The 12068-nt window shown below is 31.1% G+C and overlaps 1 protein-coding gene and 1 long non-coding RNA gene across 9 annotated transcripts in view; one reads left to right on the forward strand and one right to left on the reverse strand.

Moving 5' to 3' along the window:
* The window catches only part of LOC116422340, a 42957-nt gene extending 40057 nt beyond the window's left edge, over positions 1 to 2900 (forward strand). For both annotated transcript variants that reach the window (XR_004232933.1, XR_004232931.1), the window contains one exon: positions 2567 to 2900. This is a non-coding gene — a long non-coding RNA (uncharacterized LOC116422340). The remainder of the gene's footprint in view (positions 1 to 2566) is intronic.
* ITSN1 (intersectin 1) overlaps positions 1 to 12068 on the reverse strand; it is a 268177-nt gene that overhangs the window by 188401 nt on the left and 67708 nt on the right. For 6 of the 7 annotated variants that reach the window (XR_004232930.1, XM_031959333.1, XM_031959332.1 and 3 more), the window contains exons 5-7: positions 10470 to 10630; positions 5049 to 5228; positions 2419 to 2512 (exon numbers count right to left, since the gene is read on the reverse strand). Coding sequence is in view for 6 of the 7 variants with exons in the window: in XM_031959333.1 (XP_031815193.1) it covers positions 2419 to 2512; positions 5049 to 5228; positions 10470 to 10630 (435 nt within the window). In the remaining variant the exon portion in view is untranslated. Of the gene's footprint in view, positions 1 to 910; positions 1347 to 2418; positions 2513 to 5048; positions 5229 to 10469; positions 10631 to 12068 lie in introns of those variants that run through there. The other variant, XM_031959335.1, reaches the window with a different exon arrangement.

A 12068-nucleotide genomic window follows, 5' to 3' on the forward strand; every position in this document is an offset into this window, starting at 1 on the left:
AGTAAAATAAGATGCTATCATTATGAGAGGTTTAATTTAAATTCCAACTAACAGGTATCAGATTGGATCTGAAATTCCATTGATATAGGGAACTCCAGGTAAGGAAATTCCTTCTACCAAAGTAAATCAGCCCCTTCTCTGAGACCTCAAAGAGTCTTAGAGAGTTGTCTGATGCAATTAAAGCTTAATCAAATTTCTCATAATGTGTTAGAGGCACAGCACTCTGCTTCCTGAGGCTGACTCTAAACAGCCCTACATATGAGGAACCAAATACATTAATAATCACAAAGTAAATAGATGGCACAGAAAACAAAAAATGGCAAGACAATGATCACTATTCTCTTGCTAATATACCTTTATGCAAACCTGAAGAAAATCTCTTCCCAAGACTCAATTTGGATCTAGACCTTTTTAGGAATTGATTAATTACTTAAAAAATATTATACTCAGAAGGCCAATTTATTTTTGATAGTGACAATCCTATATTAGGAACTGAACAAATCCTGCCAAGAAAAGCAATCTAAAGTAACATTTTATTTAAGAATAATGATGATAAACCACTGTAGATGGGTGTTACAATTACTATTTCATCAAGACATTTCCCTTCATTCTACCATCAATGGCTACTTTCCATGTTACTTTGCAAAAGTTGAAACAACCAGAAGCTTAGCCCATGGATTTTAATTTCTGCTGTCTATATTAGAATTTTAGATACAACAGTGAATATTCTATTGTTGTAAAATATCTTTGTAAATTTAACTGCTTCAAGTTACAAATAAATAGTAGATTTACTTAAATGCTTTATTTTACAATAATTTACTTTCCCACAAACATCTATTCACTCATATTAATTTCTGAAAAGATGAATAAAATTTATATTAAATTCCTTAAATGGAGAAAAAACACTTACAAGGAAGACTTCGACTGTGAATTCCGCTGCAATAATTCCCTCATTTTACATGAGTTAATATTTTGCTAATTTTTACTCTTACGTTCTTATCAAAAGTTAATTTATCTTTCTACTGCACTAACAGAGTACAGGGAGTATTACACATGAATAAGGTCCCAGATTAGACTTATCAACTGTTCTATAGGTTTCCTAAAATGTAACGTTTCTAAACTGGTCATAAATTATGAATATTTGTAAGAAATTTAAATTATTATAGAAAATATGACGTCTTAAGGTGAGCTAGTTTTAATTGCACTAATATAAAATATTTTAACTGTACCGTCATTCACTTAACAAAAAAACCCTCTAGATTTTGAAAATCCCTGTGCAAGGGATAGAAACAGACTACATTTTATAAAGTCTCAAAGAACTAAAATCACAAATTAACTGAAAATTTAGAAACATATTCAATATTGAGAAATAAAAAGCAGTAAATAAAAACAAAAACTCACATCAAAGATTCAGATTAAAAAAAAAAACACACACTTCCAAGTTAGTTCATGGAGTCAGAACACATGTGCCCAACTTCTTATATCTAGTAGCGTATAAACATGAAATAATAAAATAGATATTTTTGTGTGGCTTTCATCATCATTACTTAACAGGCATACCATAAATCAATGGCACTACACATTTTTTTTCTATTACACTCCAGAGATCTTCAATAGAAGAATAGAAGGTAAATGAACCAAATCATATTATAAAGATTTTCAATTAAAAAAACAGTTCCTAATTCACAATCAATTAACCAGAAAACTTAACTGAACAGAACATTTCCCATTGAAATGAGATTTTGCCCCAAAAGACACCAAAAAAAAACTATGAGAAAATTCTGAGGAATATAAAAAAAAAAAAAACAGCAAATAAACACCTTTACTTAGTATCTTTATAAGAAAATTTCATTCTCTACTTTAAAATGTCTAATTCTATTCAGTTAAATTTTTTTCTACCTTACTTTACTCTTCATCACTATCTTTTCATTCTCCTCTTAGAAAAGAGGTTCTTAACCTAAAGTCTCTAAACTTTTTAAAGAAATATTTTGATAACTATATTTCAAGGTCATTGGATTTCTTTGTAATCCTGTGTATTTTATTTTATGCATTTAAAAATATTCTTTGTAGTCCATACGCTTCAAGGGATCACCAGGTCATTGACACAAAAATGGCTAAGAAAGTTTGCCCTGCAAAACAGACAACATATAAAACTTTTCTCTAATGATAATACTTTTTGCAGATGATGATAAGTAATGAATAAAGAAATACTATGCTTTTGGTCATCAAAGTACACAGAAATAATAAAGCCCATTTTTCCTTAACTATTCACACCATCAGCCAACATTTATAGAACACACATTTTGTTTACTTATAGAAATTATGTGGAAAGAAAATAATAAAGACTGTTAGCTCATTTTAAAATATAGGCATTCAGTTAGGCCACCCATCAATATAATTGAAAGGAAAGAAACTTACCTAGCCACATCAAATGATTGTGCCTTCTGTAGTTTTGTATTTAACTGTGAACCTGGACCAGATCTACTAAAAGAAGAACTCTTTGGCAAAGTGGCTGCAATAAGAAATACATTGTAAGTGATTTTTTTTTTTTTTTTTTTTTTTTTAGGCAATCATGGAGGGTTTTTAATACATAGGAATATTAAATTCTACAACCTTCAAAAAATGAATCAGAAATCATTCTTCATCCCTCTCCCATGAACACTATTAAAGAAACAAGAAGACTGACCAAATTCCTTCAACTCTCTCCATTCTGTTAATTCCTGACTTAGTACTCAAAAAGCCCTAAAGCAAATAAATCATTCTTCCTTCCATGGAAAGTACTGCTAATTTTACATCATCCAAGTTACTGATAGAATTATTTAACTGTTTAAAGATTTTTTTTGTAGACAAAGTATATGAAGAGCTATACAATTTCTCTAAATAAATGAAACACTAAGTAAACATGTTATGAATGTCATCTGGACTCATTGATGCAAATATATTTTATGATACAAATAAGTTTTAGCTACTATTCACAGGCTAGTTTGTTTTGTCTAGGAAAAAGCTCCATTTCATATTTACAGACTACACTACACACCCAACCCTATCTGTTTAAAAATGTATAGCATTAATTTGGAGGCAAAAAATTTGCAACCCCATGATCAATACCAGAAAAACAAGTGAAGAGGAATGCTTTATTAATGTTGATTGAATTACCACAACTTCACATGAAAAAGTCAAATAAATAACTATTTCATATGTACCTAATGTAATCCAATTACTGTATGAAGTACTAAGGATAAAGAGAAAGGAAAAAAATAGTCACTGTTCCTAGGAGCTCATGGTTCAATGAGAAAGAGAACATGTAAACATGTGAAACAAAATATGTATCAAAAATGCATATATACAGGAAACTTGTCACAATAGGAAAGGAGTTTCGGATTAAGGAGAACTGCTTCTTGCAGAAGGTAAAACTTTAGCTGTGCCTTGAAGGAAAACAGGGAAGGCACTAGAAAAGACAGGAAGTAAAGATGGAGAGTATTTTAGGTATGGGACAGAGCAACTAAAATGCTCCCCAGTGGGAGATGGAATACCATGTGCAATGAGCAGCAAGGAAATCAGTATTCACCTGATTACATAACACATGGCAGGGAATACAGTATAAGACTACTAGAAAAGTAAGAAGTGGCCAAGCTCTATAGGGCTTTGAAAGCCAAACAGAGGATTTTATATTTAAACCTGGAGCTATGTGGATTATTTATTTGGAATTTAAGGGAACATCAAGACCAGTTTGGTAAATTCCAAAGTGACTCTATAACTATTTTTCATTTAAAAAAAAAATCAAGTACATGGTTAACATTAATTTAGTGCAACTATACATGCATAATCTATATCAGATTGCTTGCTGCCTTAAGAAGGGAAGGAGAAGAAAAAAAAAGGAACTCAAAATCTTACAAAAATGAATGCCGAAAACCATCTTTACATGTTATTAGAAAAAATAAAATACTGTTAAGTGGGGGAAAAAAAAAGAAACAAACCAAAAATACTACATTAATTTAGTGATGACTTGGTGTATCATAATACTTTTGTATTTATGAGAACAAACTTATATTCATTTCTTTCAGTATATCTGCATTAACAGATTCATATGCTAAAGTGTCGTGTATATATACACATACATATATACATATTTATATATATGCATCTATCGACGTACATATATATAGATATATACACACACATTCTTTTAAGCAAGATTCTCAAGATCAAAGCTTCAAATAAAATAAACAAATGAGATTATTTCAATTTATGTCTCCATTTAAATATGAGTGCACAACTACATGAATTAAAGATCTTTTTTTCTTCTTGTATTTCCATCACAGAAAAATACTTTTAATAAAACATTTTTCCTCCATAGTTTCTCATCTTGTGGGCTGTTTAGTATGTCAGTGAAAGATTGAATCCTTCTTAAAGTTTAATAAAAGCGGTTAAAGAAAATGAATAAATCTTTGGATAAAATATGATAGTATATATATATATATATATATATATATAAATTTGTATACCTTAAAATGCTAAATACATATCAGCTATAGTTATTGTGAATAATAGTAAAAGCTGCAATTTATGCTTTTGTTTTTGTTTTTTTCCCCAATGAAGCCATTATAAGAGATTTGTTTTGGGACCTTCTGCTATTTGGTTCAAATCTACTGATAGTGTTGCCCAGCTGCAAATTGTTCTCAAACTTGCACCTCTCTAGAATATTATGTTTTACCTATTTTTTTAACCTGCTAAAAAAAGAAATTATATGAATCAATACAATATTACTCTCTGGACCAAAATCTATCCTAGAACACATACTGGCTGTGTGACTTTGGGCAAGTCCTTTAATCTCTTGCTGATATAGGCAAAATAAATAAATAGATTATCGTGTTCAGTGGTAGAGGGAGAGAAATCCTCTAACTCTCTCAAGTGAAAACACAGGTCTATATGCTAACTCATAAAAATCAAGTTACACTGAAAGTTTAACAGAAAAAGCATTCATTAAAAGCAAATATTATCAAATAAGTGATAAAAAATTAGGGTTAGGTATATAATCATTTACAAACCAGGATGGGCAAAAGCTGGCAGAGGTTGTATAACAGAAGGAGCGCCATTAGCCAGGGGAGGAACTGCTGTTGTAGGAACAGAAGATACAAGAGGTGGGGACATTCCTACTACTGGAATTGATCCCATTGGTACCGGAGCAACAGTTGTAAGAGACGGCATACTGGCAATGCCTCCTATACCTATTGAGCATAAAAGATTTAAATTAAATCTATGTGAGCCATCTACAAAATAAGATTCTATTATAACAAGCATAAAAGTGTTTTTTTTTCCTATTGTACAATGTCAAATTTAGGCTTTGTATAGGTATTAAAATTACCAACATGATTATTTATTAAAAGCTGTTTAGTTTAACAATAAAAATTCAATAATAATTATGTGCAAGATTTTAGGAATTCAAAGCTAAAAATGGCACACAACTTGCATAGGATTTATATTCTCCTTTGTGGATGGTGGATGAGATTTGGCCACATAAATAACAAATACATTGAGGAAGACCATGGAATGATTGGTACAAAGGATATTTGAAAAGGAAGAAAATACTTTCAGTTGACAGGAGACAAGGAAGAGAAAAGGAGAAAAGGATGAATGGAAAAATTAGTAAATGTAAATCTTGAAGAATCATTTATAACCTTGTTCTTTATGTAATTTTCTCCTTTAGACTCACTTTGTAAAAGTAAAGAGGCATTGCCCTCAAAACAGAATGATGATTCCATATTTCTGAGATTGAGAATTTTTTTTAAAATTAAAAAAAAACTTAACTTCTACATGTTAGCAATACTATTATTAATATCTATTAAGAAAATAAATTACAAAAAGCTATTAAGAATTTATTAATGCTTTTAAATAATTTTTATGCATTAGAATAGTTTTTTGTATAAAGTGAAAAATTATAATATAAATATGAACAGGACATTTATTCAAAGGACATGTTTCCTTATTATTTTTTAAAGAGAATTCTACTGAGATAAACAACACTGACTTGAATGATTAAGAATTGAGATGTCTGACATAAGTGATGAATTTCAACTTTATATCTTTGTCCATATATGAATTCACAGATGCCACTTGGTTTAGAAGGGATGGGAGAAATGAGATATCTAATATGAATATGGAAGCAGTTTTTAAAAGCAACCACATTGACAAAGCCAAGATTGAAGACTAGGGGCAATCCAGCTGAACTTTCTTAACATTCCCCCCCTTCAAACAATTTAAAAATAATATTTTAAACCAAATTTTGAAGTAGCAAAGCCAAAAAATAAGTCAGAAAACAGTTTTTCCCCCTGATCTATGAAAACTTAGGTGGTTAGCAGGAAAAGATTCTGACATTATGGTAGAAGACTCTCCAAAGCCCCAAAACACAAAAACAACTACAACAGCAGCTTCAGGAACTCTCAACACCAGAGACACAAGAGGGTCAAAGCATTAGTTAGACAGACATTACAAAGAAGGCAGCTAGATGGCACAGTAGATAGCATACCAGCCCTGAAGTCAAGAGGACCTGAGTTCAAATCCAACTTTACTTACTGGGGTATGTGTGTGTCTGTGAGGGGGGGGGTGGGGGTGGAGGAGGGGGAGAGACAGAGACACATACTCTAACTGGATAGATAGAGACACATACTCTGACAACTGTATTGTTGTCAGTTTTAGGTAAAAGTTCCAGGATGGAAAAGAGTGCTAGGGTTTGGTTACAAACCCACAAATTACAAACCAGCATAGAGGCTCTGGTCACAGAGCTCCACAATCCCAGGTAAATAGAATCCAACTTTAACATAAAGTTCAAAGTCAAGAAATAGACAGAAAAAGAATAAAAACAACAACAAAAAATGAACTTGACCAGAAAAAGCTACTATAGTGATAGGGAAAACCAAGACATAATTTAGAAGAAGACAAGAACGACAAAACAGCTACAAAACAAAAACTGGGAAAAAAAGACACCAATATGAAAAGAGCTACATGCAAAATCTCAAAGAAAAATGCAATTGGGCTCAATCCCAACAAGAATTCCTAGAAACATTAAATAATGAGATGTGTGGGAAGGAAAAAAAATTAAGAGAGTAGAACAAGAAAATTATTTTAAAAAGAGAACAGTAAAAAAGGTACATACACACACACACACACACACACACACACACACACCCCACACTCTCATACTAAAAGAGACACAAAAAAATTCAGAGAGAAAAGAACTTTAAAAGCAAGAATTGGGCAAATGGAAAATGAAATACAAAGACTCACAAAGAAATATTTCGAGGCTGCTAGGTGGTTCAGTAGATAGAGCACCAGTCCTAAAGTCAGGAGGACCCGAGTTTAAATCTAACTTCAGACACTTAACACTTCCTAGCTGTGTGACCCTAGGTAAGTCACTTAACCCCAATTGCCTCAGCAAAAAAAAGAAAAAAAGAAAGAATTCCCTAAAAATAAGAACTGAGCAAATGGAAGCTAATGATTCCACAAGACATCAGGAAACAATAAAAGTCAAAAGAATGGGAAAAAATTGAGGAAAATATGAAATATTGGAAAAATGGAAAATTACTGACCTGGAAAATAAAATAAAGAGAAAATTTAACAATTATTGGAATACCTGAAAGTCTTCATCAAAGATAGAGCTTAGACAAGCAAAGATAGAGCTTAGACAAGCTATTTCCAGAAATTAGCAAAGAAAACAATCTTAGATTAAGAGAATAAAATAAAAAATGAAAAAATTCATTAATCACCTACTAAAAGAGAGCCTAACATGAAAACTCCCAGGAAAATTATAGCCAAATTCCAGAGCTCTTCTATCAAAGAGAAATTGATTAAAGTAATCAAAAAGAAACAATTCAAATATTGCCGACCCAATATGTGATTTTGATCACATAAGATTTAGCACCTTCTACATTAAAAAAAACAAACAAAAAAAATGGATGTCTTGTAATAGCATGTTCCAGGAGTTAAAAGAGCTAGGAAAACAATCAAGAACAACCTAGTTAGGAAAAGTAAATATGATCCTTTGGGGAAGGGAAGGGGGGGAGAAAAGAGGACATTTAATGAAACTGAGGACATTTAAGCATTACTGATTGAAAATCAGAGCTAATTAGAAAATTTGACATTCTAACTCTTCAAGACTCAGGAGAAGCCCCAAAAGGTAAACATGAAAGACTAATTTCAGGGCATTAGGTAAAGTTTAATTTTTCACATTCCTATATGGGAAAATAATACATGTTTAACTCCTAAGAACTTTTATTATTGTTAGGGCAAGTAAGAGGAATTTATGTAGACAGAAAACATGGGTGATAAGTGGATTATACTAGAAAATCTCCAAAATAAATTAAGGGGTGAAAAATGGATACACAGGGAGAAGAGGGAAGAAAGTGGAAGAATAGAGAAAATTTTCTCACAGAAAAGAGGCACACAAGGAAGAACTTTTACAGTAGAAAGGAAAATGAAGGAATAGTAATAAAGTGAGTAAAAATGAAGGAGTAATTCCTCTTTGGAATTAGTTCAAAGATGGAATAATGAATATACATACTCAACTGTATGTAAAAATGAAATACACTCAACAGGGAAATAGGAAAGGAAGGTGATAAGAGAAGGAGGGATAGGGAGGAGAGAAAAATGATAATAGGGATATAGTTGGACTAAGGGAGGCACTACTTATAAAAAAAAATCAAATAAATAAATAAATAAATAAAAAATCATAATTATGGTTGTGAATAGGATGAGCTCACCTATAAAATGAAATCAAGATAGCAGAATGGATTAGAAACCAGTATACAAAACAAGTTTTTATAAGAGACAAATTTGAAACAAAGATAAAAATAATAATAAAAATAAAGGGCTAGAGCAAAATGTAGTATACTTTAATTGAACTTTAAAAAAAAAAAAGCAGGGAAAGCAATCATGACCTCAGACAAAACAAAAGCAAAAATACATCAAATTAAAAGAGCTAATCAGGGAAACTACATTTTAATAAAAGATACCATTTACAATAAAGTAATATCAAAAATTTTTATACTAGTTTTTCTGCTAACGTTCTTATTTCTCAAATACACTGGGTATAGAATTGACTTTTATATTTTATTTATACTAATTTATACTAACAAATCATTCCCCAATTTAGAAATGACCAATGGATATGAATCAGCAGTTTTCAGAAAAGGAAATCAAAGTGATTTGTAGTCATATGAAAAAAATGTTCTAAATCACAACTAGAGAAATGCAAATTAAAACCACTCTGAAGTATTTTCTCACACCTATCAGAAATGACAAGTGCTAGAGAGGGGTGAGGGAAAAAGATATATTAATGAACTTTTGGTAGGATAGTAAATTTGTAGAACCATTCTAGAAAATAATTTGGAACTAGAGCTAATGAGTTATAAAACTGTGGCTACCCTTTGATAACAGCAATACTCTACTAATCTGAATCTCAAAGAGATAAAAGGAAAAGGACTAAAGTACTTATATCAACTCTTTTTTATGGTGGCTAAGAATTGAAATGAGGGGATGATCAAAAACTCGGGAATGGTTGAACAAATTGTGGCATATGATTTTAATGGAAGACTATTGTGTGGTGGAAAATGATGAGGAAGGTACTTTAATAAAAACATTGCAAGAGCTATGTGAACAGAAACTAAATGAAGTGAGAAGAATCTGGAAATCACTGTGCACTGAAACAGGAATGTTGTAATGATTATCAACTGTGAAGAATTTGATTACTCTGATTAATTACAGGAGTCCAAAACAATTCCAAAAGATTCATGATGAAATAACGCTATCCACTCGCAGAGACTCTGAAAGAAGTGTTGAAATAAGAGCAAATCAAATTATAATTTTCTCCCTTGTTTGTTGAAATATGGCTAATATGAAAATGTTTTTTATGAATTCATATGTATAATTAATCATATTGCTTGCCTTCTCAGTGGGTGGGGAAGTAGATGGGAGGAAGGGTGAGAATTTGGAACTCAAAATTTAAAATTGAAAAGAATGTTAAAAATAAATGATAAAATTTTAAAAACAAAGAAAAAAGTGATTATATTGCTACAACCATAAACTTACAAATCACATAATATAGTATTACTACAATGCTTCAATGATCACTAGTGATATTGTGATTATCAGTAGGATTAAAGAGGCTACAGAATGAGAAGTAAAAAGGCAGTATGTGACAAATAGACATCAAGAACTCAGTGAAACAGACATGTGAAAGTGAAACCAAGAGGATGAAAGCTTTTTCTTTGTTAATGCTTTGTTTTTGCTATATTATTATGAATTTTCAATTGCTTGTGACATCATCCATGATAAATCTATTTTTCTTCCACAAAACATATAATATCCCTGAATTACCATATTACACTCTAAAGAAAACATGGGTGTCATTTTTATTTCTAAACATTAAAAGAAACTGAGAAATAACTTAAAAGTTAAGTCATCTTCAAACTTACCAAATGTGGGTGCACCAGAAATAGCAACAGGTTGCTGTTTCATTACCGGAGGAAGTGTAGCAGGTAGCTGATAACCTTGTAGCTTCAGTTTGATAAGTTTCATTGCTATAGAGAATTCTATCTGATCCATTCTCCCATCATTGTTCATGTCAGCTAGTGCCCTGAAATTCAATGCCACGAACCTTTTTAAGAACTGTAATCTTAAAGAATCTTTTTAAAACCCTAAAAACTGAACCCCCAAATCTCTTAACTCTCTGCACAGTACCCCAAACTTCCAAACTGCAAAACTCAATCTGATTAGTTGACGTAAAAATGGCTCATTTAAATCTGTAGTACTGTCAATGTCTCTCTTTAAAATTTTTTTTAACTTTTCTTGATTAAATTGTGTTTTCAAAATGTTAAAATATATAACTTTTGAAAACTGTTAAGTTTCAAAAAAAATTTTAAACTAAAATTAACATGTCCATTCAGTTATGAGAATTCATACTTTGGGCATAAAAGAACTTAAATGTAGACAATATATTTTGAAAGAAATTTAATAAAAACTGTACAAACTCTACACGGGGTTCTATAAACCTCACCATAGGAACACAAATTATTAACTCACAAGTAAATATTTCCACAGCTAGTGCTGTAACTTCTCTTTATTCTCTAGCCCTTTGTGCCTTAACATCACATTAACTGTGCCGTTGCAAATGATACTCCAACATAAATTGTCCAAGTAGACATGATTTCATGTTAAATAGTTTTTTTCAAAGAATAATGGGGAAAAAAGGACAAAAGAGAAATCTGTAGACATTATGAAAACAGTATAGAAGTTGCCATTAGTTTCTACAAGTGAAAACCACATTATACTGGGTAGTCTTAGTGAACTTTTAGGCTTTACTTTTGGGACACCCTGTACAATGAAAAACTCAAAAATATTTATGATTTAATTATTTAATACATTTGTTGTTTTTTAATAAGATTACTAATTCAGATTTGGTATTCTTTAGCCTGACAAAGGCTAAAGCTAGCCTTTTAAGGATTTAAGCTAGTCATTTAAAATAATTTAATTTGAAACATTTTACTTACAACAATAAAACACACACACACACACACACACACACACACACACACACACAGACTAACATGGATTTCTAATGAGAAAATCTGGTTTTGAGCCTCAGCTCTGCCATTTGGTAGTTATGCAGCCTTGGGCAAGTAACTTAAATCTTTCTGAGTCTGAGTTTCTTCAGGAACAGAGATAAAGCCACTTAGATTGTTTGGGCTTGGGCTCATTGTAAGACTCAAATGAGAAAATGTATTGTGATTGCTTTCTAAAGATAAAATAGTATAAATAATATAAGCTGCTATCATTGACAGCAATAATAGCAATAAAAATACAAAGAAAAGGAATCTTTTAGCACTGAAAATGGGAAAAAATAAGTATCACTTAAAAGAAAAAGTTCAATTACACAGACTTCTCTTGGTATCAGGATTAGAATTAACATCAAAGCTAATACTTGTCAAGAATAAGAACAATCTAGACATCTTATCATAAAAGGAGTCTAGCATAACAAGTCAAATTTGAAATTCAGTCTAAAACCCAGGAAAACA

The sequence above is a fragment of the Sarcophilus harrisii genome, chromosome 3 (assembly GCF_902635505.1).
Source record: "Sarcophilus harrisii chromosome 3, mSarHar1.11, whole genome shotgun sequence".
In the NCBI taxonomy this organism is placed as follows: domain Eukaryota; kingdom Metazoa; phylum Chordata; class Mammalia; order Dasyuromorphia; family Dasyuridae; genus Sarcophilus; species Sarcophilus harrisii.